The sequence below is a fragment of the Apiospora hydei genome, assembly GCF_038363865.1.
Source record: "Apiospora hydei strain CBS 114990 chromosome Unknown utg000005l_segment0_segment0, whole genome shotgun sequence".
NCBI classification, from domain to species: domain Eukaryota; kingdom Fungi; phylum Ascomycota; class Sordariomycetes; order Amphisphaeriales; family Apiosporaceae; genus Apiospora; species Apiospora hydei.
In genome coordinates, this window is record NW_027117364.1 from 3,192,357 (window position 1) to 3,219,524 (window position 27,168).

The 27,168-nt window shown below is 54.0% G+C and overlaps 9 protein-coding genes across 9 annotated transcripts; 3 read left to right on the forward strand and 6 right to left on the reverse strand.

The window, feature by feature from the left end:
- Positions 1-3,801: 3,801 nt before the first annotated feature.
- PG997_006449 (uncharacterized protein) lies at positions 3,802-6,355 on the forward strand (the record flags this gene model as incomplete). The annotated part of the gene is made up of 8 exons (XM_066810764.1): positions 3,802-4,400; positions 4,479-4,663; positions 4,746-4,930; positions 4,992-5,171; positions 5,298-5,483; positions 5,582-5,856; positions 5,966-6,150; positions 6,231-6,355. The coding sequence occupies 8 exons, from the start codon at positions 3,802-3,804 to the stop codon at positions 6,353-6,355; spliced, it is 1,920 nt and encodes a 639-aa protein (XP_066669687.1).
- A 789-nt stretch (positions 6,356-7,144) lies between these two features.
- On the reverse strand, positions 7,145-8,054 carry PG997_006450 (glutathione S-transferase domain-containing protein; the record flags this gene model as incomplete). The annotated part of the gene is made up of 3 exons (XM_066810765.1): positions 7,145-7,348; positions 7,460-7,908; positions 8,000-8,054. The coding sequence occupies 3 exons, from the start codon at positions 8,052-8,054 to the stop codon at positions 7,145-7,147; spliced, it is 708 nt and encodes a 235-aa protein (XP_066669688.1).
- A 733-nt stretch (positions 8,055-8,787) lies between these two features.
- PG997_006451 (uncharacterized protein) lies at positions 8,788-9,839 on the reverse strand (the record flags this gene model as incomplete). Its single annotated transcript, XM_066810766.1, has 2 exons — positions 8,788-9,213; positions 9,306-9,839. 2 exons carry the CDS (start codon positions 9,837-9,839, stop codon positions 8,788-8,790), a joined length of 960 nt encoding a protein of 319 aa, XP_066669689.1.
- Positions 9,840-10,324: 485 nt separating this feature from the next.
- PG997_006452 (alkaline-phosphatase-like protein) lies at positions 10,325-12,084 on the reverse strand (the record flags this gene model as incomplete). The annotated part of the gene is made up of 5 exons (XM_066810767.1): positions 10,325-11,191; positions 11,248-11,436; positions 11,509-11,571; positions 11,612-11,818; positions 11,884-12,084. 5 exons carry the CDS (start codon positions 12,082-12,084, stop codon positions 10,325-10,327), a joined length of 1,527 nt encoding a protein of 508 aa, XP_066669690.1.
- Positions 12,085-12,555: 471 nt separating this feature from the next.
- Positions 12,556-14,545, reverse strand: PG997_006453 (uncharacterized protein; the record flags this gene model as incomplete). The annotated part of the gene is given in 8 exon segments (XM_066810768.1): positions 12,556-12,927; positions 12,962-13,322; positions 13,444-13,505; positions 13,578-13,654; positions 13,669-13,916; positions 13,966-14,059; positions 14,137-14,400; positions 14,464-14,545. 8 exon segments carry the CDS (start codon positions 14,543-14,545, stop codon positions 12,556-12,558), a joined length of 1,560 nt encoding a protein of 519 aa, XP_066669691.1.
- A 296-nt stretch (positions 14,546-14,841) lies between these two features.
- On the reverse strand, positions 14,842-16,134 carry PG997_006454 (HypE protein; the record flags this gene model as incomplete). Its single annotated transcript, XM_066810769.1, has 2 exons — positions 14,842-15,151; positions 16,112-16,134. The coding sequence occupies 2 exons, from the start codon at positions 16,132-16,134 to the stop codon at positions 14,842-14,844; spliced, it is 333 nt and encodes a 110-aa protein (XP_066669692.1).
- A 3,013-nt stretch (positions 16,135-19,147) lies between these two features.
- PG997_006455 (uncharacterized protein) lies at positions 19,148-21,643 on the forward strand (the record flags this gene model as incomplete). Its single annotated transcript, XM_066810770.1, has 3 exons — positions 19,148-20,724; positions 20,787-21,127; positions 21,189-21,643. 3 exons carry the CDS (start codon positions 19,148-19,150, stop codon positions 21,641-21,643), a joined length of 2,373 nt encoding a protein of 790 aa, XP_066669693.1.
- A 124-nt stretch (positions 21,644-21,767) lies between these two features.
- Positions 21,768-23,726, reverse strand: PG997_006456 (cytochrome P450; the record flags this gene model as incomplete). The annotated part of the gene is made up of 4 exons (XM_066810771.1): positions 21,768-21,967; positions 22,034-22,545; positions 22,621-23,385; positions 23,455-23,726. The coding sequence occupies 4 exons, from the start codon at positions 23,724-23,726 to the stop codon at positions 21,768-21,770; spliced, it is 1,749 nt and encodes a 582-aa protein (XP_066669694.1).
- An 840-nt stretch (positions 23,727-24,566) lies between these two features.
- Positions 24,567-26,151, forward strand: PG997_006457 (cytochrome P450; the record flags this gene model as incomplete). The annotated part of the gene is made up of 3 exons (XM_066810772.1): positions 24,567-24,745; positions 24,814-25,019; positions 25,043-26,151. The coding sequence occupies 3 exons, from the start codon at positions 24,567-24,569 to the stop codon at positions 26,149-26,151; spliced, it is 1,494 nt and encodes a 497-aa protein (XP_066669695.1).
- Between the last annotated feature and the right edge of the window lie 1,017 nt (positions 26,152-27,168).

Consider the following 27,168-nt stretch of genomic DNA (forward strand, 5'->3'; position numbering starts at 1 on the left):
TTTAGGAGTCAGGGATCAGGTGACTGGGCGCCATACACATTACTATTGGAGCGGATATCAATACAAATCAGATTACAGTATAACATACTCGACTGATCCACAGAAGCCTGTGATAGGCCCCTTCGCACATTGGGTTCTGCTTGACGGTGGGCACATGATATTGGACCAAGTGTACCAGTCAGTATGCGGTAGTCTGGAATAGGCAACCCGGCTGCTGCCTGTTAGTCGTTGATGCCCCGTCTAGGGCTGCGGTATTAAATACATTGAAAAGGAATCAGAATTATTGCGGCTATTGCGAAGATTTGGTCGGTCAAAGATCCCGGCAACGATGGACTTGAGTTGCAACTAGAAGATGACGGCCGAACGGAGCTTCGTGTATAAACGGCATTTCTTTTGGTAATATCTCTCACCCACCTTCCTGCTTCATGACACGACTTTTGGACCTGCGAACTGTTGATCCGAACGGGTCAGTTCGTCTGCAGTCGGGCAGTTCCTAAGGAAGGCCCCTGACACAAAGTCACGGGTTCCTTCACAGCCGGGCCTAGGGAGACGGCCCGTTGCTTGAAACGAACAAGTGGAGGGAGGGATGTGGATGAACCACACCCCGACTCTCCACGAACTTAGACCGTTGTCGATTCGGGTGAGAGATTACATCGACGATTAGTCCTGTCTTTCTGCCCCGAGCTAGCATCCCTTGGTCGGCCTTTTTATTTTGGCTTGGATTTCCATGACTCGCAGGCTACGGGCTCGAGGGGGCATGGGGGGTTCTGACTGTGAGTGCAAGATCCGAACTGGAGAAAGGTGGTCGGTCCCACACGGCGGGTACTCGCTTGCTCTGTGCAGTCGGGCGAGCACGGCAGCTGCGGCCTGCGGCCATGTGGTGACCACCGCGTCCTCTCCGGCACGATACTCCGGTCAGCAGTTTCATGTTCACGCTGAAGCGAAGACGTACCTTAAAAGGTACAGTGCAGAGAAGTCCTATAACAGTGGGCAATGTGATATGCCTCAAAGTGCCGGCCGGCTGGGTCTGCTAATTATTGAACGTACTGATGATACTAGGTTCTACAATACAGGGTGGGAGAGACCGAGGCAGGTATCGGCCGACTCAACTCGTTACTCGTCCATTCCACCAAGAATCAAGGATTGGCACTAGACCGACTGCACACTAGCACTACGGCATACATGCGCTGGTGTAAGTTTCCAGGAATTAAAAATGGAAACCGAAAGCTGTTGTTGTTTCTCTGCTGCCGGAAGGGATGGAGTGAAGTCGAGGGGGTTCTGGAGGGGAGGGAAAAGAAAAGCCTAGCAGTGTCGTCGGACTGACCGCTTGATCCTCGACAGCTTCGATCGCTCGAGTGAGACTCGAGCACACCCCAGAAGCGAGTCAAACACTCCCAGCTTGGCAAACCACCCTTGGGCTTGCGCCCGGATACCCAATGTTTGTCACGATGTCATCGCTCTCGAAAGTGGGTGTAGAAGCTGGAGGGTCTCGTGAAGAATGAATTTTCATTTATTCGGCGCTGGGCATGGAGCCTCTAGTCACGAGATATGTCGAGGGCTGTCGCACTCGAGGGGATACAAAGACCCTTACATTGCATTCGAGGTGGGTGCCCCCAGCATCACGAGCCTTGCGTCCAGCTACTTTTTCTAGTAGTAGCTGGTCCTCCCCACATTTTCCCTCGCGGCACTGGCTGGGGAGGGGCCGACCGAGGGGAGGGGCGCTGGGCACGTTCTTTCTTTTGCCTTGTGCTACGCTTGCTACGGGGCGTTTAAGGCGACGGGTGGCTTGGAGGGGTGCATGCCAAGCAGCCAAGGTTCCAAAGTCTCCGTGGTGCGTGGGCTGGTTTGGAGATCGCCTTTTCCACACGACATACCTTCTCCAAGGTTCCCCGCAGCAGTAAGAAAAGTAACGCCCAGACGACAAGCGACAGACAACCTGCTTGCCGCTTGCTCCTTGCTCACATCAAATTGATTTCCACACTCCCTTCGATAGTCCGGATTTCGCGAAGGGCAATGTCGGGCCTTGGCCGTTCAGCATTTTGTCGACCCCGTGATGAGCCATCATGTCATTTTCGTGAACAATCACTTCATCGGCCCTCGTTTAGATCTGTCTCACTGGTCGAGCAGCATTTTTCTACATGTGCCAGATGGCATTCTAGATTGCTTACTCCACATGTTCTCCAGCATGAAACATTGCCCATCATTGGTGCCAGCAGTCTGCCAGCAGGTTTTCCTTATACCCTCCACCGGAGACGAGAGACGGTAGGCCGTCATCTTTTCCTTCGGGCCATTTCGTCGGTATTCCCCTCAATCTTCTGCCGAGTCGCCAAAATTGATGATCATCTGCCTCTGGCGAGGGCCCAAGGCCGGCACAGCCCGGGAGCTGGTACATGGAAAGTGACGAGTTACAACGGGTCACAACACCCGCGCTCGGCACCATTACTCTGCTGCCTACTATTGAGATATCATATCTTGGCTGAATCACCAAGCCACATGATGGAGAGTGAACACGGCCAGGCGCAAATTGAGATATGCGGAGTTATCGAAGGCAAGCCGTGATACGATTTGATTGTTTTGTTTTGTTTTGTTTTTCCCAATTGAGCGGTGAGCTTTGTCGGTTCTCGAGTTTGCGGCTTCTCTTACCTCGATCATGGTTTGACTTTCATTCACCTAATGTCTACTCTTCATCTCCGGGGCGAGGGCTCCAGCTTCCAGGTCGATACTGTACTGTATCTAGGGCTAATATAGGCCGAAGCTTGGAACCGGCTTACAGCCCGTCACAGACGATATTGCCCGTAGTAGGGAGCCACAACTGCAGGTAAGGCTTGCTCTCCTGGGCTTAGTCGGTCCGGCAAACTGCCATCCTCCCACGCGACATCATGGCAATGAGAAATCCACTGCATTGCCGAAAACCGCCCTCGAGAGCTGGGGCTGGGTCAAGTATACCTAGGTGGACGGTGATTCGGTCACATCGCTAGCCTGCCTTGGCTAGCCACTTCGCGTGCATTAGCTACCCATGGTCCTACGTCAGTCACTCAGATATCCCTAGCACGCGACGCCGCAAGTCAATCTTAGAGAGTCAATGCCTCTCCAGCGAATCCCGTGCTGAGCTACTACGTTGCACCAACGAGATGAGTCGATACCAAGGTACTCTGCCCATCTCAGATACCTTGGATCCCGCCGTAATTGGGTCGCAAAGTCTGGCTGCCCATGCAAGTCCAGGGATACTTACACCGGTGGAGCTTCTTCGTGGATCCGGGCGCCGTCCGTAGCATGGCGACTGAGGTATGTACTTCCACTCTCTTACCTCACTGCGGTACTCGTCCAGCTCGATGTCAGTTGCAAGTCGGCTAGTCGAGCCAACTGACCCACGCATACTATTGCGTCTGCAGCCTGACCGCACCGCTCTTTCGTTTTCCTGCTTGGCCTTAGTGGGCGGCCTTAGGTACGACATCTTCCAAGGAAGCGAGGATGGTATCGGAATTAGGAAGGTCGGAAACCGGCTCGACGGTCATTGGAGAGTTCTACGATGTTAGGGCATGCTGGTAAGCAAGCCTCTTGTGCGAGAAATCACCGATCAGCGGGAGTCCCGGGGTCTATATAACATGAGCTGTCTGTCCCCTTCCTGGAAGGCCCTGCTGGTGGCGTTGCGTTACGGGACCTTGAACCTTCTCTATCAACTCAGGGTTTATCCTTTCCTCCCCCTTCACACGTCCCCTCCAAGCCCGTGTCAACTAGGACCACAGCCCGTGAGAAGAATAAGCTATAGCTTGTCTGGTCTGTGACTCTTCTGACACCAAGATGCATGTCCGCGGCCAAGTCCTCTTCGGCGTGCTCGCCGTGGTGTCCCAGGTGCTTGGCTATCAAGTACAGACGCCTCCGCTAGACACGGAATGGACTTACAAGGTCGGCACGAACCCGTGGCCAGAGTACCCACGACCGCTCCTTCAGCGCCCCCAATGGCAGAATCTGAACGGCATCTGGAAGTACAGGCGAGCCAATGCGTTTGAGGCCCGCATGGCGCCCATCAATGAAGTGAGTACCCGTCATTTCGAGTTGTACCAACTCGAGGAAAAAGACCCGTTGAAAGTGCCGCCGGCTGACCAAATATCTTATAAGTCGTTCGCGAACGCGGCAGATGTTCTCGTCCCATCTTGCTTGGAGAGTGGGCTTTCAGGGGTTCAGGACATCAATGTGACGTATGCCTGGTTGACGCGAGAGTTTACCGTCCCACGCGACTGGGCCCAGAAGGGACGCCGAATCATGCTTAATTTCGAGGCCGTCGATTACGAAGCTACAGTCTTCGTAAACGGGCGCAGGGCCGGGTTCCACAGGGGTGGCTACTGGCACTTCAACTTCGACGTAACCGACTTTGTCCGTCCCAATGGCACTAACACGCTGTACGTAGACAGAGTGAAATCTCCTCTTCCCCCGAGGATCCTTGTGTATCCTGACTGACCTGTGTCGCCTCGTGACAGACACGTGCATATTTTCGACCCGACTGATGGCATGGGCTACAACATCCCCATGGGAAAACAGCGTGTCGACCCGTCTCACATCTTCTACCGCGCGTGCAGTGGCATCTGGCAGACGGTGTGGATGGAATCTGTGCCACAGAACTACATCCAGAAGCTAGACATTTCAGCGGATGCGGATGGCAAGGGTAAGTCGCAGCGAACTAAAAGAGAGACTCTTCCACGACGCAGCGCGCTCAATGTCACCGGGCTAAACTGACAGTTTCACAGTCAAGATGCAGGTCGCGACATCGGGAGGGAACGACAAACTCAGCATTTCGGTCGTCGGGAACGAGGGCGTGTCCATCATGTCGCACGAGGCCTCCAGCAACACGCCTATTGAGTTCGTGGTCGACTCGCCCAAGCTATGGTCCCCCGACTCACCTAACCTGTATAACCTGAGCATCAAGTTGGGCGTGAGTACTATCCAGACCAAAACACTTGGGACGTTTTACTGACATTCTTGTCTCAAACAAGGACGATGAAGTGACAAGCTACACTGGTTTCAGGACGGTCTCAGTCGGTGAAGTCAACGGCATTCTTCGACCGCTCATCAACGGCAAATTCTTCTTCCACTTCGGCACTCTGGACCAGGGCTACTGGCCCGATGGCCTTCACACTCCCCCGAGTCGCGAGGCCATGGTCTATGATCTCGAGGTGTTGAAGAGCTTGGTCTCAACATGGTGCGAAAGCATGTAAGTTCAAATAGGCCCCGCCTTTCTACTGGCGGCGAACATTACATTACTCCGGGCACCAGAAACTGATTCGGCAATCACAACGTAGATCAAAGTCGAGCCAGCTCTGTTTTACCAAGCATGCGACCAGATGGGCCTGCTTGTGATCCAGGACATGCCGGCCTTGACTGATGATGGTAACCGAAAGCCGAACGCAGCCCAGCAGGCCGAGTTTGAGCGGCAGTTCGAGATCATGATTGACCAACACAAGAGCTACCCCAGCATCTACACATGGGTATGTCGCATTCCAAGAATTCGGGAGGATTCCCCGTGAATCCTTCCAATCCTTCCAATAATACGACTCCCCTACTGATGACGCACTCCTTTCTTTAGGTCATTTACAATGAAGGGTGGGGTCAAATCACCCAAGGTTACTACCCGGAATTCGACCTCGCCGCCCGCACCAAGGAGCTGGATCCCACTCGGCTCGTCGACGCGACCTCGGGCTGGTACGACCACGGCGCCGGCGACTTCCACGACAACCACCATTACGCCAACCCGCAATGCGGCACGCCCTTTTACTCGCTCAACTCCTCTCCCCACGACCCCAAGCGCATTGCCATTCAAGGAGAGTTTGGCGGTATTGGACACAATGTCTCCGCAGAAAAGTAAGTCTAACAGCGGCACATTCTCTCGTCAATAGCACATGCCTTTTCGGCGCTCCCCTCTTTCCACCCCCTTTTGGGATATCAATGCTGACAATACCACTCTGCTTAGCCTCTGGAAAGTGACGGACGCCGTCAACTCTATCAACCAGACTTATGAACTCGATGCCGATCTTGAAGCTTATAACTACCGCGGTCACATCCTTATGTCGGAGCTTCGGGAGCAGATCGAGAGGTACGCCTGCAGCGGCGCCGTCTGGACCCAGACGACCGACGTGGAGGGCGAAGTCAATGGATGTAAGTCTCGAACCTTTTCCCCCTCATCTTATCATTTCTTGCACCTCCGGCGCAGCATACTGACTTGCGATCGTCTACAGTCTTGACTTATGACCGACGCATCCTGAGGCTCAAAGTGGACCAGTGGAAGGCGGATATCCAGGCCCTCTACGACGCCGCTCAGGGGCGGACTGGCGAGTCCAAGGCGCAGAAGACCTTGAACTAGGCAACTTCTTTTTAGTAAATTTCATACTACTAGCGTGATGCTTTATGACCTTTATGGATATCCTGTCGTTTATTCTGCAATATACCTTATAGACACAGGTTACTATATTTATATCTGCTCTTTCCACGAAGTGTATATCTGCGTTTTCATGTAATTATAGACACACTTGACTATACAAGTTCGATATAAAAACCCACACTGCCGGAAGCTTATGCGAGGACGTATCCGTTACTTCAACATCTAGTACTATACAGGTGACATATATTATCTGATAGAAAGTCCTAGAACACCAGCGCAGTAGACTTTAAACCTGATTCAGGATTAATGTATGTAATATATAGCGGATATAATAAATCTGAGTATATACTGATACTATTTCTTTATAGGCCGGATTCTTATACTATTTACTAATATACCTACATCAGCCACAAATACTTAGCAAGCTGAATTACGACACATGGAAGAAGCAACATCCAGTCACACCAACTAGCTGAATATGAGGTACAGCCCTTAACTCAAGCCCCTATTTTCTCCCTTTTGCTCTTACACGTCACGACCGCTAGCAACCCCTTTCTCAGGGGCACGAGCTTGTGGGTTGGACTGCATACGTCAAACTTGGACTTGAAACAACCAATAGCCATACTCGTATATACGTCATAACACATCATTGTTTTCAAAGTATAAAAGCGGGATAGGCCGTTGTACAGTTTTCCGTATTCAGATGACTTAAGTACCTAACCTATCAAACCCCCATCCGCTTATCCGGACCAAAACGTTTCATCACAAAGTTCACTTCTTGCCGAACCGGTACTTGGAGTGTGCAATGATCCTGTCCTCGTCCCAGATGCACGTGACGCTGGGGTGCGCGATGGTGGCCTTGGCCCACTTGTCGAAGTTGGGCGCCTTGGTGGCCAGCTCGGCCTCGAGGCTGGCAGGGACCAGGCCGTGCTTGATGTAGGCGTAGAGGCGGAGCAGGAAGGAGCCTGTCTGGACCTATAAAGGGGGGAGAGAGGTGAGCAAGAAAGTAAGAATTGGCACTGCAGTGAGAAGAAGGGGGATGGGGTTCAACCAAAACGGGGGGCGGGTTCTTTTAGCTTCACATACCTCAGCCAAAGTAAGCTTACTGCTCCCCCCAAAGAACGGCGCCGCATCCGCCAGCAACGGCTCAATCTCCTTGACCACCGCGGCCACAAAGTCCGCGAGGGCCGGCTCCTGCGCCGCAGGCCCCTCCGCGTACGCGGACACGGCCTTCTGCGCGTGCCCGACGGCCTTGCTGAAGTACGTGTCGACGAAGAAGGCGATGCGGGCCCTCGCCAGGGGGCCCCCTTCGTCGGTCGAGGCCGGGACGAGGCCCGCGGCCGGGTAGGCGTCGGCGAGGAAGGCCGCGACGACGGCAGACTCGGTGACGACGTGCCCGTCGAACTCGAGGGAGGGGACGAGGCCGCGCGGGTTGATGGCGAGGTACTCGCGCGTGCGCGGGACCGAGAGGTCGATTAGCTCTTCTTGGAAGGGGACGTTGAGCTCGGCTAGGGCGATGTGGGCGCGGTGGGCCCCTATGCGGTGCGTCCCGTTAGTATATCGAGGCCCGCATCATCACAGGCAGGCTCACGAGAGGAAACTGCAGTGTTGTTTGGTCAATCTTACAGGGGCATCCATGGTTGGTGTACAACTTGATCTTGTGCTGAGGTGTGGCCGCCATTGTGGTGTAGTGGAAAGTAGAAGAAGAACGCTCAAATGCTACTAAGTTGCGACGAGATGTGGGGTAATGCGAAAGCAGCGAAGCATTGGAGAAGTTCGTTCATGGCGATGGTGATGATGCGATACACGTTAAATACTATATGCAGCACAAGAGAGGTAGTGCGGGGTACGTCATGGCGACATTCGTGGTTGCATTTCCGTCAGTCAGTTCCATATCTTCCGGCGGCGGATCTCGCATATGGACCGAATGCGAGAAGCTTGGAATGGCAATTCTACAACGATATGTAATGCATGCTGGCTGAGCTGACCTGCATCCTCATTCCTGCGTGTCTCGACTCCGCACCATCCGATTTGTGTGAGTGAGACTGACAAATCAATGCCGAGTGGTCATCCATTTTGTGACACCATTGGCATTCGTAATCAAGTCTCCGAGAGTTGTGCTGGATCAGCAAAATGACGCCGCCGCACCGCTATAAACAATCCACTTCCCCAGGAGCAATACCCTTCGCCTTCTGTATACCGGTTTTGGGTGACCTATAAAAGAGACCCTCTCCTACTCCAAGGAACTGTGGGCACTCGGGGCATGAGGGGTCTGTGAGCCAGCCAATCCAGCCTGCAGCGGACATTCCCTCCCAAATGCGCAAAGTAAACCTGAATACCGTAAATGCATGATGCGTGGATGGAGTGTGCACCTAGTTCCGTAAATAGCTGCTGTTACGTGATCCTCTTCGGTTCTACGACGCCTCAAAGTTGTACTTCTTCCGCGCCGCCTTCTCCACGGTCGCCGGCCACAGCGTGTAGACGAGCGGGGCCAAGAAGTTGGGGAAGAAGGGCAAGAAGATGTTGCCCGTGGTCTGCGCGTCGACGGCCGCGATGCAGCGGTTGGCGACGTAGTCGATCTTCAGGCCCGTCTTGTTGGGGTCCGCCTCGCGGACGGGGCCCGCGTCCACCGCCGAGGCGCGGAAGTTGCCCTCGATGGTGCCCGGGAGCAGGAAGGTGAAGGCGATGCGCGGGTGCTCGACGGCCAGCGACTGGAAGAGCAGCAGCGACGAGGCCTTGGTGGAGCCGTACAGGGCCCGCGTCGGGGCGCCGACCATGGCGGCGAGCGAGGAGACGAGAAGGATGGCCGGGAAGGATGAGGTGCGCTGGAGCATGGGGATCTGTACGATGCCGAAGATTAGTTCGTTCATGCTTCACTTGTATATGAAGAAAAATGTGACGCGAGCAGCAGCAGATGGTGAGGGTAACGCACAAAAGTCAGCGCCGCGACTAGAGGACCAACTAGGTTTCCCTGGGTCGCGCGGCCCGTGATCTCGACGACTTTCTGGATGCCAGCAGCCGACACATCCTCGCCCGGAGCGGCGCCCGTCAGATCCATGACAGGTTGCAGCGCCGAGACGCCCGCGCAGATATGCAGCGTATCGAGCCCTCCCCACGCCTGCAGGATGCGCTCCCGGACCCGTACCATATCCTCCGCGACGGCCGCGTCGGCCGCGATGCCGATGCACCGGTCCTCCTCTCCACACTCCTTGGCCAGAGCCGCGATCAGCTCGGCACGGCGGGCGACCAGGCACACCTTGGCGCCGCGGGCGGCGTACTTCTTGGCCAGGTCGCGGCCCAGGCCGCTCGAGGCGCCGATGATGCACACGCGCTCCTCGGTCGGCGCCAGGCCGGCGCGCTTGGAGGATTTGGAGCCCGCGAGGCGGTTTGCCAGGTACAGGGCGGCGGGGACGGCCGCGGCCGCGATGGCGCCTGTCACGAGGGGGGACGGGGATGATGCTGGCATTATGGCGGATTGGCACGTTTATCTGGTTGCAGGGTCTCGAAGAGGTGAAATAAGCGGGTTGACGAACCTAACTCATTGAAGTTGGACTGGTCTGGCTGGTCGAACAGAACGCGAGTGGGGGTCAGGTGCTGTAGCTGTAGGACCCTTCTACAGGTGGGATGATGTCCTGTGGCTGCTGAAGAACTTGCTTTGGCGCCTATTGACTCTAAGTACTTAGTAGCAGTACTCTGCTCGACAAAACATCCAGAGACATCAATTCCCGTCTTCACCTGGTATCCAATATCACTCACTGTATTTACTTTCTTATATACTTGTGTCTGTTATGTCTTTCTATGCCCCTTTTTGATAACCTCGAAACATTGTATCTGAATATTATCCAGTGACATGTTGTTTTGTGTCCATGTCTTATATCGACATTAAACCTCCAGGGCAGAAGGGCGCTATCGAATTTCCCGTCTCAACGCCTGAGTTTACCCCACCGGCCATCAATAGGGCGGGCAATCATCGCATTTCTCCTCCCGCATCACGTACTGCTCGTGAGGATTCGCAAGTGTCACTGATGGCCTCCTCTGGTCCTCATACCACGGGATCGTGTCTGCTGTTTCCACGAGCCACTTGAACACCTCTTCACGCAATGTGGCTCTCACGCGCTGGTACTCCGGCCGCTCGGCCAGGTTATGCAGCTCCTGTGCATCGTCGCCCTTTCGACTGTACAGCTCGTCTGCCTCGTACAGCCGGTATACATACGTCCACTCCTTGCTGCGAATGCTGATCGCTTTGCCCACCGACGACGTGTCATTGTGCTGCAAGCTGGCTTTGATGTCGTAGGGGAACGGCGACTGTTCGAGCAGCGGCTCCTCCGACACGAGGAACCCGCCTTCGGTGAAGCTGTACTTCTTGTGCGGCAGTACCTCGCCTTTGGTCGTGGTATGTATGGCATCCACCAGCGAGACGCCATACTGCGCATACGTCTCCGGAATGCTGCCCAGCTGCAACACCGTCGGCACCAGGTCGACCATCTCGCCCATTTCTTCGTACACAACGCCCTTGGGCAAACCCGCACCGTCAATGATGAGCGGCTCGTGCACCAGACTGTCTGAGACACCGGATGGCCATTTCTCGATCAGGCCGTAGTCGCCCAGATACTCCCCGTGGTCCGTGAAAAACATGGTCACCGTCTGGTCCCACAGCCCGAGGTCCTTGGTCTTGTTCACGATCCGCCCGAACTGCCAATCCACTCGCGAAACCATCGCATAGTATGTGGCCTTGACCTCCCGCCATACCTCGTCCGTCGCGCGATCCGTCCCGTACTGGTCGCGGATCTGCCGGTGGAATCGCGGCTCGAAGCCAGTCTAACGACAGTGCGCATGAGTATATGAGTGCACGCCTTCATACGGACTCTGCTTACCTTGTCTTCTTTCCGTGCAGGAAGCGGCAGTTCGGATCTGTTATACATGGAGAAGAATGGTTCTTCTGCCGTAAACGGGCAGTGCGGGAACAGCAGCGGCAAGAATAGCACCCATGGTTCCTTGGGCGGACACTCGAGCCAATGAAGCGCACCCCGGACCATGGCCTCGTCGTAGTCAAAGGCGGCCGTCTCGTTTCGCACGCCGAGGTAGAAAAGCCTGTTCTAGATGCTATCCTGATCTTCATCCCAGGGGTTCGTCACGAACTTGGGCAGCGTTTGGTTCGTCAAGAAGCCGTACTCATTGACCCCCAGCTCGGTGGTGTTCTCTGCGTAGAGGTCGCCCCTGGGGGGCCAGATACGCCACGTGGTAGCCGTCCTCCTTGAGGCTGCGGAACATGTTCGGCTCCCACGGCTTCAAGAGGTTGTTGAGAGTACGGTGGCCGGTCACGTGGTTGTACTGCCCCGTGAACATGCTGGTGCGAGATTGGGAACAGACTGAGGCCTGGACGAACATGTTTGTGAACCGGGTACCCTCCGCTGCGAAAGCGTCGATGTTGGGCGTCTTGACAAACTGATTGGGATGTTAGCAGCAGACTTCGCATGCAACGAAGAGGTTTAGGCCCCCCTCTCACTCACTTTGTTTCCAAAGACCCCGACTGCATCGTAACGCAGTTGGTCGGGCATGAACATGATCATGTTTGGTTTCTCAATAGCAAGTCCATTTGGCTTGGCAGGTCTTGTGTACGGGTTCTCGAACGAGTAGTCTGGCTTAGGATTCGGGGGTTGGCATAGGCCTGCAACAGCCAGCAAGCTGGTGCACCAAACGGACAGACGCATCTTGGCTCTCAGCGAAACAAGTGGTGAACGAAATCGCAGATGGGGCATGGCCACTGTGCATTCTTCGGGGGCAGGCCCATGTCTATCTATTTATACCTATGAGATCCCGATTATCTCCATAGTCCACCTCTCCGCAGATGGCACAGCGTCTCCACTGCTCTGGGTATGGTACCATTATGAAGTGAGGGGGATGTATTGTTATAGCCGATGACGGATCGATGCAACCGGATCACACAATATCTTGCTACGTCCCGGATGTTCCCGCGATTAACTTCTGCGGGGTCATTATTGCCCTTGGCGACAGATTACTGCCGCGCTATATGGAACTTGCCGAATGCCAAAGGAGTTCCGACCACGACCTGAAGGCAGCAAGCAAGCAGGGCTGGTATGAGATAAAGCCATCCCTTTCTCTCACCAACGCTGTTACAGCGTCGATTCCATTACTTCTATGTACAGGCAAGGTTCCGTCGCCTATAATTTGGCTCCTTGTGCCACACCCATCTCCTTCTTTGCTCGTTCTCGCAGCTCTCTTCTCAGCAGCTTCCCGATCGCGTTCTTGGGTATCTCGTCCACAAACAGCACGCCGCCTCTCAGCTGATTATGGGGAGCCATCCGGTCCGCCACGTACTTCTTAACGTCTGCTGTAGTCAGTGATCCGCCTTCTTCGGGCACCACGAAGGCGCACGGGAGGTCCCCCGCGGACGGGTCTGGCAGCCCGATCACGGCGGCCTCCTTGATGAGTGAGTGCTCGACCAGCAGACCCTCGATCTCGGCGGGTGCCACCTGCAACCCCTTGTACTTTAGGAGCTCCTGGTGTTTACGAACTACGTCAGTAGCGGCGTTCTTTGCAGGTCTCATTGATGGTTGGGGGGCTCACCTTCTTCCTGTCTACGACGTAGAACTTGCCATTTCGCATAACGCCAATATCGCCAGAGCAGAACCAACCATCGCGGAACGCGTCTCTAGTCGCGCTCGGGTTTCTGTAGTAGCCTCGTGTCACGACGGGCCCCTTGATCACCAGCTCCCCTTCTCGGCCCGGCTCGACATCCCGGAAGTCTTCGTCAACCAGTCGGAGCTGGATGGTCGGCAAGATGGAGCCGATGGAGCCCGTATCGTCGCTCTCGCCCGCCGGGACTGCCGTCACCGCCCCCGTCGTCTCGCTCAGCCCCCACGTCTGGCCGAGCATCTGCTGCTGCCGCGGTTGCCCCGCTTCCGCCCCCGAGCTTCTTGTTCGCCGACTGCTGGAGCTTGCCGTCCATGGGGGCCGCGCCCGTCACGGCGCCCGCGAGCCAGGAGAATTGGTCCGTTACTTCGGGTGCCTTGCTCATGCGCAGGTAGATGGAGGGGACCGTGTAGAACGCTGTGATCTTAAATTCCTTGGCGTACCGGAGCAAGTCGGGCCAGTTGTACTTGCGCATCCACTATCTCATAGGGTTAGCGAGAGACATGTTGCTGGCAGCCTGATGGAGTGGGGTTAAGGAGATGGAGCGTACGTAGACTGTCCCACCGGCGTACAGTGCCCCGACGAAGTACCCCCAGAGACCGGCGATGTGGCTCGTAGGTAGGTGCGCTAAAGTGCGATACTCAACGGGGGTATGGCCACCCCTTTCTCGATCTGCTCCATAGCCCATTTCCGATTGTAGACCGAGGTTATGATCGTCTCGGCCACGAGGTTCTGGTGCGATAGCATCACACCTTTGGGCAGCCCCGTGGTCCCGCTGGACCACAGGATGACGATGAGACTATCCCTGAGCGCCTGTCGGTCCGTGACTCTGTTCCATGGTAAACGTGAATCCGTGATTGCCTCGACCTGGCCTGCGACGCTGTGCAGACTGCAAGGTCGAGTCCAATACCAATACGTTGCGGGCCGGCAGGTTGCACTGGGCTGCTGCTTTGGTGGCCACATCAATGTGCTCACTACCGCAGATGACCAGGCCCGACTTCGCCTGACTGATCTGCCGAGCTAATTCCGACACTGCTCAGGGGCGCTCGCAGTCAGCCCGTTCAGATTCTCGTTGATGCGAACAGTATCATAAGGGGTGAACACTCTACCTGTGGAAGAAGGGCTCGCAGCGGAGAATACCCCGCCTGCCGCGATGACCCCGTAGAACACGGCAGGCATCAGGATCTGGCCGAACCCGACCACGGTGACGACATCTTCGCTGGGGCCGTTGGCGCCGATTCCGTAATTGGTGCGCAGGCCATGGGCGACTTGCTCGATGAAGCTCCGGAGCTCGGCCTTGGTGAGCTTGTTGGCCGGGTTGGCCGCCTCTACGTGCACGACGGAGGCGTCCTTCGCGAGGGAGTGTTCGGAATCTTGCACAGGTTATCAACGTCAAGCTACTTATTGCTGTTTATTGGTCATTATCATCTACTGACCAAATAGTAATGTGAGAAGATCGACCGCCGGCATCTCCAGTTCGGCGAAGTACGGATCGCGGTGCGCATAGATTCGAGACATTTTTGATAGCTCAGCTCAGCGGGGTGGCATTTTCTCTTCAACGACCAGGTTCTATGAGATACCGATGGAGACTCATCGTCTTCTTATGGATGCGCGTATGTTGCAATGCCAAGTGGGAGACGTGCATATTGCAGACAGTGAGGGGAAAGCGACTGAATCGGCCGAGGTCCATCGGAGGCGCTGTCAATTCAACCCCAATCCAATCCAAAAGGAATCAATCGCTCCCCGAATGCAGCCTAAATCAATCATCTCCAAATCCCGACGATGCCGTGTCTCTCCACCTACCACCATTCACTTCACTGCAGGAATACGCCCTTGGTCCACCCCGAAAACTCGGCCCCGTCGGCCGCGATGATCTTGCTGGTCTCGGGGTCCTCGAAGAAGGCCCAATTGGCGTCAAAGTGCGCATTGTCCCGGTACATCAGGATGGCGACGGCGTCGTAGTCGACCGCCGCCGGAAAGGAGGTGCCGTTGCCGTTGCCGTTGCTATCGTTAACATCGTCGCGCCGCACGTAGTAGCGCTCGTCAGGTTCCGCATGAGCGGGATGTGCACGTTCTCGTAGTGGTCGCGGAACTGCGCGGGCGTAAGGTCTTGCCGCCGGCGGCCTATCATAAGGAGCTTGTTCTCTCGCTTGGCCTTATCTGACGAGTGCAGTTGCAAATACTCACTCGATGGCCGTACACTGCAAACTGGCCAACTGGAGGGTATTACGTTTGCTGCCCCCATCAATGAAGAAGATCTAACTAGTCTGGTGTTTCTATCGGGCTGTGTGGGCCGGTATTATGAACGGTTTGCCATGACAATTCCTCATAAGCGCCACCGCGATACGATATGGTTCCTGACGTTCACGGTATTAGATGCCACTCACACCTGTTGTCATCCTTGCAGAGATGAGTCTGATGTTCAAAGAGACCCTGAAGAGATAGCATCTGTGTAAGAGGGGGCTTAGAACGTTGAAAATTGTTGCCTGTAGCAGTGGATGGTCTTCTCTGGTATTATCTACAAAAAGGGTGTCGTCCATTCGTGCTCAGTCTAATAACAGGTTTCATGATGACAATGACCATAGTATATCAAATACCAACGCACACATCAACCGAGATTTCCAAGCAAAGGCTAGAGCTGAGCATAGGCGTGGGCGACGGTACAGGAGCCTCTGGTTCTTTCTGCGGTGGATTGAGAGGCGGCTGAGGCTGCTGTGGTGTTGGCGGAGGCGGTTCCGAAACTGACGTAAGTGTCGCAGGCGGTGCTACCGGAGTTACGGCTGGATCGTTTTGAGGAGCTTGGGTGGTAAGCTCGGGACTGTCGACGATGCTTGTCGGTGGTGGTGGCGGGGGAGCCGGTGTCTTGGCGGGTGGCGGAGGCTCAGGCACTGTGACTGTCACCGCACTCGTGACAGTGACCTTGCTCGTGGTCTTCACGGTCGTTATCTTCGTGGGAGACGATGTGGATGACGAGGGGGTAGCTGCTCCAAGCAGCCCGTTCACGATGCCATTCAGCTGACCCCCAACGTCTGCGACGAGGGCACCAACTTCGGCACCAGCGCGCCTGCGGGCGATGCCGCTCACCCTGCTGCTCGGTCCTGGAGCATCCCGATCTAATCCATCACACTCCCTGCGGCTTGTCAGAACCACTGTGTTTTGTACTCAACCATGAAGTAGACATGTATCCTCTTACCCAGCACCTCTTATAACTCCGGATTCCTGGTGAGTAGTTAGCGTCGATCCTAACTGCAAAAGATGACCTGCCAGGTTGCTGAACATACACATTCAATCGGGCCCAAACACACTGAATGCTGGATATGCATGTGCACAGCACAAATGGCATAGGCAAGGGCTTTGCCAGCACGCATATTGCCCAAGGGGAAGATGCAGTCGTATATCGTTCTTGCGTACCAATGACTTCGACGGCTGCGACTTGAACGCGGTGGTATTAGTTATTATTTTGACATTGTGTAGAAGATGGTCAAATGGTATAGCCCTGTTCTTCGAAACTCCATGGCGAAATATAGCTGCCTTCCAAGAGCCTAGACCCTCACTCAATTGGCCAAATGCAGTCATCAGCATGCGATTCCGAGGTGAGGCCTCTCAAAGGCAAGGTTCATCGGATGTTTCTCAAAAGTCCACGTGGCGCCTTAATTGTTGTGCTGAAGCCAAAGCGTGTTTGTTTCGAAACGAAGCTCGAAACAATCTTGACGCCTCCTCAAAAGGGGGTTAAGCTTCACGGGGGCCGGCTCATTTGACAAATTGTTTCGGTCTAAGATGAAAAACAGCCAAAGTCCGCCAAGTGACGGTTGCGGCGACCCGGAAGTCATGTGGCGGCTGCTCAGATGTTCATGTTTAAGTTGAAGCAAGTGATATCGGACTTGCTGAAACACCACGGCCGCGTTTGAACAGTAATAGTAGGGTGACACAAGTCGGACGAGAGTCTAGAAGCCACAGGCTTACTATGTGAGTTCCGTTTCGGTCCTTCTCTTCTTAGATCCTGTGGACCGCCCTGTCTCGTTGGAACATACTCCAGACTTCGGGGATCCCAAAACAGCCGAAAACCCGGAATCAACGCTCCGATCTGGTTTCGGGCTTTAGTTTTGATTTTTCCGTTTTGCCAACATGATACTGCTACGTATAATATGACACTGCATGGTAGGAAGAAATAGATGCCAGGGGATTATATCAGTGGCCGGTCTCTTTATTAGTCCACTTGAGCAAGGGGTGGAGTGAAACAGTTGAAAAAAATATGGCAGCTAGCAGAAGTTCAGTTTCGTGGAAAATGTATATCCCAGACTAATCACCCCATGTTTGTATTGCATTATGTACATTATACCAATACTACCCCTATATCTCCTGTTCATAGTAGCCGATTTTATTCATCCTTTTTCGCTGATGATGCTCGGAGTTTCAATAGTGCTGTCACCGAGTGCCCCCTATGTATAATTCCACGTCACTTCATTTTGGCCTCTTGCCACATAATTCAGCTGTGGACTATGAGGTGTATCATGGGTAGACGTCCGTGAATGAGATCCTGTCAAGCCCAGCTCCTGTTCCGTCCGGCCTTGCAGAGAGTCCACGGACAACCTACGTGGGTCTATCGTGTCACTCATGTAAACAGCGACAAGGGCGCCATCGGCGGCAAAGCCGAGTCGGGCATTCGCGTTGAAGTACTTTCGCCTTTGTCGGAGGCGCTTTGGATAAAGGAAGGCGTGGTGTAGGCTAATACCGACACTGAGCAAGCTACCAAGGTAAAATGAGCGGTGGGTTTCGCAATTGGCATGAATGTGTGACTTACACTATGCATATCAATACAATGAACATTAAAAGTCCTCGAAGGTAAACCTGCGTCCCAATGTAGGTACTCATTTTAATGGCAATGAGAACAATGCTAATCGCGCACATGCAAATCTCCGTTGTTAGAAACACCTCGAGATGGAATCCTGGTGCCCGCGGATAAAATTAATAAAGCATTCGAAAAATATCCCAAGAAGCTAAAAGTAGTAAAAGCCCGATCTATAGATCGTCAATACCGTAGTTCTAAGGAGGGAGACAATAACTGGGCTTACCCAGGCCATGTCGAAAAAAGGAAGAAGGGAATCGCAATACATAGTATGAAGAGTGATATTGCCAAACGCAGTATACGCCAAAGTTTCTTTCGGCAGAAGTGACAGACTTTCTCGGGATGCTATTAGACGTCGTAGATGGGGTCGCTTGGCCGGACCTGCGGTCAGCTAAACTGCTAAAATGATTTGGAGATGCATCCCTTGATATTCTAAGTGCAGTATCTGGAATGTGATCTCTACTGCTCAGTAATTCGAAATGCATCTGATCTGACGGATTCATGTGCCTTCTCTGACGTTGGTGCTTGGATTTTCCGTGAAGATGGCTTAGCTGCAATATGTAGGATGCAGCAGTAGTCATAGTCGGAAGGGAGAGTTGCAAGTACGATGTGAGTCTCAATAGGAGAGTCTATTGTTTACAGTTGTGTATGATTGGTATACTGCTGAAGTATGGAAGTGGAATACACTCGGCAGTCTAGAAATGTCACGTAAAGATGGAAGCAAATTGCCAAGGTTTTGATCGATTCGGAATATACGAGTACGTAATTTGAAAAACCCCCTTGCGAAACAAGACTTGTAATTGATCAAGTTAAAGGACTAACCAATAATTCTGCACAAATAAGCGCCCTGTTTTATCGTGATGTATCACAGCAGTAAATCTGACGTTTGATGGGCTTCTACCTGCGCCGAGGCTTCGTGACGCGTCATGGTGGTAATAATAGATACTCACGATACCTGTGGCGTTACTGATTATACCAATGATAAAATTTAGACAGGGTATGACTTGAGGCAGTATTACCCAAAGTTACTTAGTGCTGACCGAAATCAGGGAAAGCCCAAGACGCCTGGAGTGGTTCTCATTGCTTTGTCTATAGTATACCCTGCACAGTGGCCCCGAATGTGCTTAGGTATTCCCGCAAAACATTGGACATAAACTGGCCTGTGTTGATAACAATACGAAGACAAACTCAATCATTCAAAATCGCACCTACATCTGCTATTACACGGTTCCCCATTGACTTTCTTTCGCATTGCCATAATCGTTATATCTAATATGGCCGCGTTCGGGAGCATCTCTGGTCGTGGCTGGCGGCGTACCGGTACATACAACATCCTCCTTGCTTTAGCATGTGGCTTGGTGCTCCTCATCATCCTTTGCATATCATGGTCAAAGCAGCAAATCACCTCGTCATTAAACACAACACTAATACACCGTGGTCTATGCAAGGACACTGGGACACTCAATACCATCCTGCATCTTTTTCTGAACATCATCTCCACAGGCATTCTGTCATCCTCCAACTTCTTCATGCAAATCGTCACCTCGCCCTCTCGACCTGAGATTGACCTAGCTCACGCGCAACTTAGGTCTTTGGATATCGGACTACAGTCAATGCGAAATCTGCCATCTCTGTCGAGGTTCAAGCAAGTATGCTGGGCGCTGTTGCTATGTAGCACCGTTCCAACACACCTGCTCTTCAACAGCGCGATCTTCGAGACAACTTACGAAGGCCAGTTCTGGAATCTCACAATAGCAACGGACGAATTTGCACATGGTGGAAGATATTGGCTTCCAGGGGCTAGCCTGACGCCATCAGGAGCGTCTTCTCCATGTCAGGACAACTCTACCACGATGTCTAACCGCACGAAATCAATTGTGCTGGGAGCTGTTCATGGTTACGGCAACAACATCGACTTGACAGACTACTGGAACACAACCAGTACTGTACGGCAAATCACCAGAGAAATCTCTCAAGTGGGTGCCCATTGGGCCACTCTCGAGGCTCAGGAGTGTATGGCTGAGTACCGAGCTGCCAAGTTTCGCACGCAGTACAAAAACCTGATTATAATCGTCGACACCGGAACCACGGACCATAGGGGCTGGCAGCGGACTGATGTTTACGACTTCGACCCAAAATCGAATCTATCTAAAGTATGGGACGCAATCGTACCACCCTTGGACGTGAATTCACTGTGGTCATGGGCATCATGCAGGACCTACCATCAGAGGAACAGTGGCGGCACCTTCGACCACAGTTGCTGGAGGCTTCTTGGTATGAATACTTCACAGCCAACCATTAGCAACATCCCGAGCGACGTGAGAGAAGTTTCTTTCATAAATGATGGTCAGAACGGATCTACTGTGACAAACGAGTTGGCATACGGATACAGAGCAAAATTAAGGACCCTAAACATTCGCCATTGCTTAGCGGAACCAATCGAGACTTGCCAGGTCCGGATTAGCAGTCTTTTACTCCTCATCGTCCTGGCTTGTGTTATTACGAAGGTTGCCATATGTAGCTTCCTAGTATGGAAACTAAACCATACATCGTTTGTTACTCCTGGTGATGCTATTGAGTCCTTCATCTCATCACCAGACCCAGTCACGCTTGGAGTGTCAACACTGTCTCTGAGTGATAGTCAATCTCTCGAATACGCGAATCGAAAGGATTACACAGCTATTGGAGATTATGATGCAGCCTTTCTGACTAAGCCGCGCCGCTGGCAAGGTAACTCTCGCAGGCTCAATTCGGCCGTTTCACGTCGAGTGTGGGTTCAAGTCTACTACCCCATCTTTTTATTACTTTTGGGCCTCCTAATTTGTGTTATGCTGTCTCTATCGGACGACAAGTAAGCCGAAAGAACAATATTCTGCCATACTGTGATAGAGTGGTTACTAACAGACTTGCTAGTAATGGTACCTTCGGACCATCGGAAGGAGGTGTACACTTTGGCTTCCTGGGTCAACACCCTACCTTCATAGGTACACTATTGTTCGCCAACATGCCACAGCTCATACTTTCATATTGCTACCTTACGATCAACAGACTCTATACGCAGCTACAAGTCGAGCAGGAATGGAACTCTTACGCGCAGTCTTTTAAGCCCTTACGTGTCTCATACCCGATTGGAGAACAGATATCCACTTACAGACTTCAACTTCCGTATAGATACAGCGTACCTCTGATTGCGATGAGTACGATTATGCATTGGCTCTTCTCAAATTCTCTGTTTTTATCGATTATTGAAGGTGGTAAGCTCTTCCCAGTCCTGTAACTTGGCTTTTGAGGATGCTCCTACTCACGATGTTGAAGACACTGGCCTGGAAGACTCATTCGGTGGCGACAAGAGCAGCATCGGTGTCTCCGAGAATGCCGCAGTAACCGTAGGAGTTTCGGCCATGGCAATGATGATAGCGCTAGTCGTCAGCAGCGTCTTTGCCATATCGCTGCTCTTCTTCAGGTGCCGCAGGCTGAAAACCTCGATGATTCGCGGGGGCACGAACTCGCTGGTGCTATCAGCGGCTTGCCACGTACCGACCCCGTTGCGGGTTTCCAGCGATGATGCATCTTCCATGGATGGCCAGGATGACGCGGAGTACCTCAAGGAAGTGTCCAGGGGTAAGCTACGTTGGGGAGCTATGGTTCTTCCTCCGTCCTTGGCCGGAAAGGTGGCGGCACAGGAGGATGGCGAGCCGATCATGCATTTGGGATTCGCAAGTGAAGAATATCGCGTGCGCCAACCGCGAAAATGGGAAATTTTTGTGTGAAAAAGACGACAGCTATATGGATGGAATACGTATAGAATGACTCGAGGTCGCATATAATGTCAAAACTATTCGCTACAACTATTTATATATTGTATCAATGACCATCCGACAGAGCCTTCAGTAATCATTTCGGCGACGTCGCTCTCTTCCTGATCCGGAAAGGTATTGGTCCTGCCAAATCTTCCACACCCATGCCGTACCTCTTCTTGGTAAAGGCGATCGTGTCTGGCTCAATATCTATGTCAAACTTGCTTGCCAGAACCGCACTAGAGTAAACAATAATGTTCTTTGCGAGGAAGCGACCAGGACACATTGAGAAGCCACCTGTTGGAATTCAAGAGGTTAGTTCAGAGTCACTAGGCAAGCGTTTAGAAGAGAGTAAAAGCATACCTCCGTAAGGGATCCAGGCCCCGTCGCACCCTTCCGTAGAGAAGAACGGCTTCCCACTCGCCAACTTCTCCTGCGGCAGCGCCTTCTGCCGGCACGCGCGGTTGATGGGCCCGCTATCCGGGTCCTGCGGATCCACGATGAAGCGCTCGGCCCAGAACCCGTCGAGCGGGTGGCGGCCGTTGCGGGTGTTCCAGAAGTTCTCGTCGCGGTGGCAGGGGTCCGAGTTGAGGATGGCGAGCTCGCCCTTGGGCAGGACCCACTTGCCCAGGTCGACGTCCTCGTGGGGTGTGCTGTAGACCGAGTACACCTTGATGTACTTGCGGAGCGTCTCGGCGTACACGGACAGGAGCAGGGTCGCGTCCTTGCCGAGCTTGTGCGGGTCGACGTCTTTCAGGGTGCCGTCGGGGCCGACGTGCTCGGTTAGTTCTTGCTGCACGCGGGAGAGGAGATCTTTGTCTTTGAAGACGTGGAAGGCGGAGAACATGGAGCTTGTCACGACGTTTCCGATAATCCTGTGATGATATTTCCTGTGTCAGCTTGATGTTCTTTAGGGGGCGGGGCGACGGTGTGATAGGGGTAGCACTTACGCCCAGGCCAGGCCGAGATCAACTCGAGCAAGAGACTCGTCGTCCTGATTGTCCGCGCCCTTGATAGAATCCTGCCGGAGCCGCATCATGGTAGATCCCCACCATGGGTCCCCATCGCCATCTGCAAACGTCTGGGAGGCGTCGTAGTTCTTCCGCGCGTGCTTGTACCAGTTCTTGAACTGCTGGACGAGGCCGTCGCGGAAGCTGTACGACTCGGGCATCATGAAGCGCGGCAGCCCCGGGCCGAAGGTGGGGAACATGTGGTCGAACTTGAAGATGTCCTTGACGAACGTCGGGTTCAGGCGCAGCATGGCCGGCCCGAGGATGGCTTCGAGGGCGGCGGCGCCGACCACCTCGCGGAAGAAGGTGGTGAAGTCGGGCTTGTGGACCCAGTCCTCGGGGATGTCCAGCTCGTCCAGCCGACGGTGGAGGTTCTGGGCGAAGCGGAGGCCCGAGGGCTGGAGCCCGGGACCGGTCAGGCCGCGGAACACGCTGTGGTGCGTGATGTGGTCGATGCGGTTATGGGGTAACACGCTGCTCTTGGCATGGGGGTGGGGGAAGGGACCCGAGTCGTCAGCTCGGTAAACGCCCATGGCGTAGTTGGGGGTACCCAGCAAGTACGAGTTCACGTAGCTGTACATGTTGATGGAGCTGGACAGGGCCGGGTGTTTGAACAGCTTTTCAATGGTCTCTCGATCTTGGAAGTTGTAGAACGTGTGGCCAAAGACCGAGAACCGGTTGGAAGTGAGCTTCCCGGCATATGATCTAGGCGATTTTGTTAGAATTACTAGGTACACCAGAGAGATATCTCATAGGAAACTCCGATAGACTCACGATACACGGTGGGCAAACCCGCCATGGTCCCACCAGATCTGCAATAGGGGCCCGAAGAAGGGGAGGAAGAAAGGGTAGTGCGGCGGTAATTGGCCATTGGTCTTGTTCTCTTTCGAGTGAGCACGATGATAAGCTAACACGAGATAAGTGTAGTTGAGCAGGAGCAGACTAAGGAGTCCAACACCTCCTAGGAAGAGGTAGTTGTGGGTGCTGTCCCTGAACGGGAGGTCATCCAGGGACACATGCTGATGAAGAAAAGTGGACATCGTCATCTTTGCCGCTGGTGTTGGTGCTTGCTGACTGACTTAGCACCGGGAAGGAAAAGGGGAATCTGGACCTGGGGGAAGATCTTGGTGAAGAGGAACGGTCTTTTATCATGCCATCCCGTGCTGGGGCTGGGCAGGGCCTCCCGGACTATCTCCCCAGGCCAGGCACCCGTAAGACCAACATGGCAGTTGAGTCCTAACATGATACATGACGCAGTCGAGGAGCAGCGCCGTGTGCAGCTCGTTTTGTCATGTGCTCCTCGGCGTTATCTCCACAGCGAGCCAACAGTAATCCCATGGAAGGTCTCGCGCTGATTACCAGAAAAAGATACAATAATCAGTGGGCGAGGATGTGTCAGACGCCTCCGGTCGGTACATCGCAAGGCAGATGCTGATACGGCGCAGAATGCTATCTACCCGCCCGGAAGCTATATCGTGAGGGTGTGCCCAGCCTTGGGGGGCTGAAGGATGCGGACTGGGGTGCCGGAGTACGTATCATCTGTCAGCATGTCAGCATTTAGTGCGTTTTTTGTATATTCGTGTTTGAGCCAGGGGTTCGCCTATCAACACCCCTCTCCTCCCTATCTCGCTTCGGCCCCCAACAGTGCGGGGGGCAGTGCTGAGACAGTGCAACCGGAATTTCCTTTGTCAACACATCACTGTTGCTGCGCGGCACTGGCTACCCGTTACCCCGACGCCCAATCTTACAAGTAAGGGATGGTCCAACTGTATCACTTGGAATTTTCTTCAGCCGATGCGCGGTGCAGCTTCCAAAGTTTGATCTCCTGTCCTCAATCTTTCTCCTTCAATTCAATCCTTTACTCCAAGCCGCAGATCAGCTCCAAAATGCCCTCTACTCTTGCATTGGCCGCGGCCGGCGTCGTGGCGGCGTATGCCTTCCTCCGGGCGTTGGCAGTGTTCCTCCGCGATCCGCGGGAGCCCAAAGCTGTTATCGGCACAATTCCCTTCATCAGTCCTCTCATTGGCATGCTTGTCGAGAAGGGTGGCTATTATATCCGGCTGAGGTAGGCAAATAAGTCTCATAAGCATTGGGTTGTGAAACAGTTATTCTGACGCGTATTACGAGAGATAGAGACTCGCTTAAGTTGCCCATCTACACCTTGTGTGTGCCGGGGCCGCCAATCTACGTTGTCAACTCGCTGTCGCTGATTCAGCGTATCGACCGCCACATCTTGACGGTGGCGTTCGCCCCCATCCAGGTTCGCGCTTGCGAAAAGGCCATGGGCGTGGGCGAGTCGGGCATGGCCAAGATCAAGAAGGACACCGTCGCCGAGGAGGGTTACCTGCGCAGCTTCCCCGAGCGTTCGCGCCGGCTGCCGCCCCCGGTCCTGGCCTGGATGCGCTCAACCGCGCCGCTGTGGGCAACTTTGCCGCGTCCTTTGACAAGATTGCGTCTGAGCGTCCGAAAGCTGTCAACCTGTTTCACTGGATCCGGCACGAGATCTTCTCCGCCACCATGGACGCGTCGTACGGCCCTCACAACCCGTTCCGCGATCCCAAGAACGAGAAGGCTTGGTTCGAGTTCGAGGAGGGCATCATGGCATTGCTGATGGATGTGTTCCCCGGCGTGTTTGCCAGGAAGAGCCTGAAGGCGCTTGACCAGATGGTCAAGGAGTTCACCCAGTACTTCAAGGGAGACGGCCATCTTGAAGGGTCCTTGCTGGTCAAGCTTCGCGAGAAGCACAACGCCGCGTTTGGACTGGACACTATAGATACAGCCCACTGTGAGATTGGACAAGTCGCAGGCGGCGTAGTCAATACCGCACCCACCGTATTCTGGCTGGTGTGGCAGGTTCTTGCCGATCCCGTTGTGTTCGCCGACTGCCGGGCCGAGGTGGCCAAGCTGGTACGTACCGACGCGAATGGCAAGCACACGATCGATCTTGCTGAGGTGAGAACGGAATGTCCGATCCTTCTGTCGACTTGGCAGGAGGTGCTGCGCTACCACGGCATCAGCATCGCGGCGCGCATCGTGCAGGAGGACACCATGGTGGACGACCAGTTCCTCCTGAAGAAAGGTGGTGTGGTCATGATGCCCAACGCCGTGATCCACTCGGACCAGTCGCTCTGGGGCCCCACGGTGGGCCAGTTCAACCACAAGCGCTTCCTCAAGTCCAGCGCGAAGGATGCCAGCACGCGCCGTCCCGCTGCCGCCTTCCGCGGGTTCGGCAGTGGTCACGTGCTCTGCCCCGGACGCCACTTTGCCAGCACCGAGGCGTTGGCCTTCCTGGCGCTGGTGCTTGCGCGATTCGACGTGCGACCCGTCACGGGCGAATGGAAGGAGCCGAAGAAGGACATGGTCATGGATCGTGCTTGTCCCCTGCCCAAGACTGATGTCTTTGTCGAATTGCGCCCGCGCGACGACAAGGAATGGCGCGTTGTTTTCTCGGACACGCGGGCGGGGGATTAACATTGTGGCTGAGGACCTGGGTGAGGCTTGAGTGACTTGGGCGGAAAAGGACTAGCGCGATGGCTTCAGAGACTTGGTCTGTTTATATTTTTATCCACCCCCAGAAACCCAGACACCAGAAGAACCCGTAACTGTCTCGGCCTAATAAAATCCACTGCATTTCACACCACACCATCCACCAATCGCCTATGCAGAGCGCTTGATTTTGCTTCGATTCGCCGTGTTCGCTGTCAGCTTCACATGTGATCAATCTGTTTGCGCACATGGAATCTCGCCTCAGCTTCGAAATGAGTAATCAATTTACCCTGTGTGAGGCGCACACAGTGTGCAGTTAACGTTCTGAGTCAACGGGGAAATCTGGTGCGATCCCAAGCCCCATGAAACGGCTCCCGACTGCCCTACGGGGTAGCTGTAATCCCATCCCATCCCATCCCATCCCATCTGGGCAGCTGGACAGGTCTTATCAGCTACATGCATACTTACCTACTTACGCTGGACGGCGTTACATGCGGCCGCTCTTCGTTTAGCTCCAGGGCAAATCAGGGCCAGATCATGCCGTGGCTGGGGGTTACTTCAATCAGCCATCCTGCTGTTTGCCTGGCATTGATGCATCGTGGTCCAACCAGCCAATCAACCACGTCATTTCTTCATGCAGTCAGCGAATTCTATGCACGGATGAGGTAAGCCCAAGCTGCTGCCCAGTTGCAGTTATGGGCTGACCTGGCCTCATTGGGAACGATTGAAACTCTACCATCTTCTCTTTTACGATAACTCCTCGCATACAAACCAATCCTTCGAGAAAATGGGGCCCCAGACGGACCCGCGGCCCCCCAACAGGACTCAGGTCCGAGCCGGTGAGGGTGCGGGATAATGCCCACCAACTGACTCTCTATCTAGGCTGAGACCCCAAACTGCTGACCACTCACCACCACCCGCCTTGCTGCAAGTAAGATTTTGGGTCGTGGCGGCGCAGCTATCTGCAGCGCACGGCAGCAACCCCCGGTCGTTTAGCCGGGC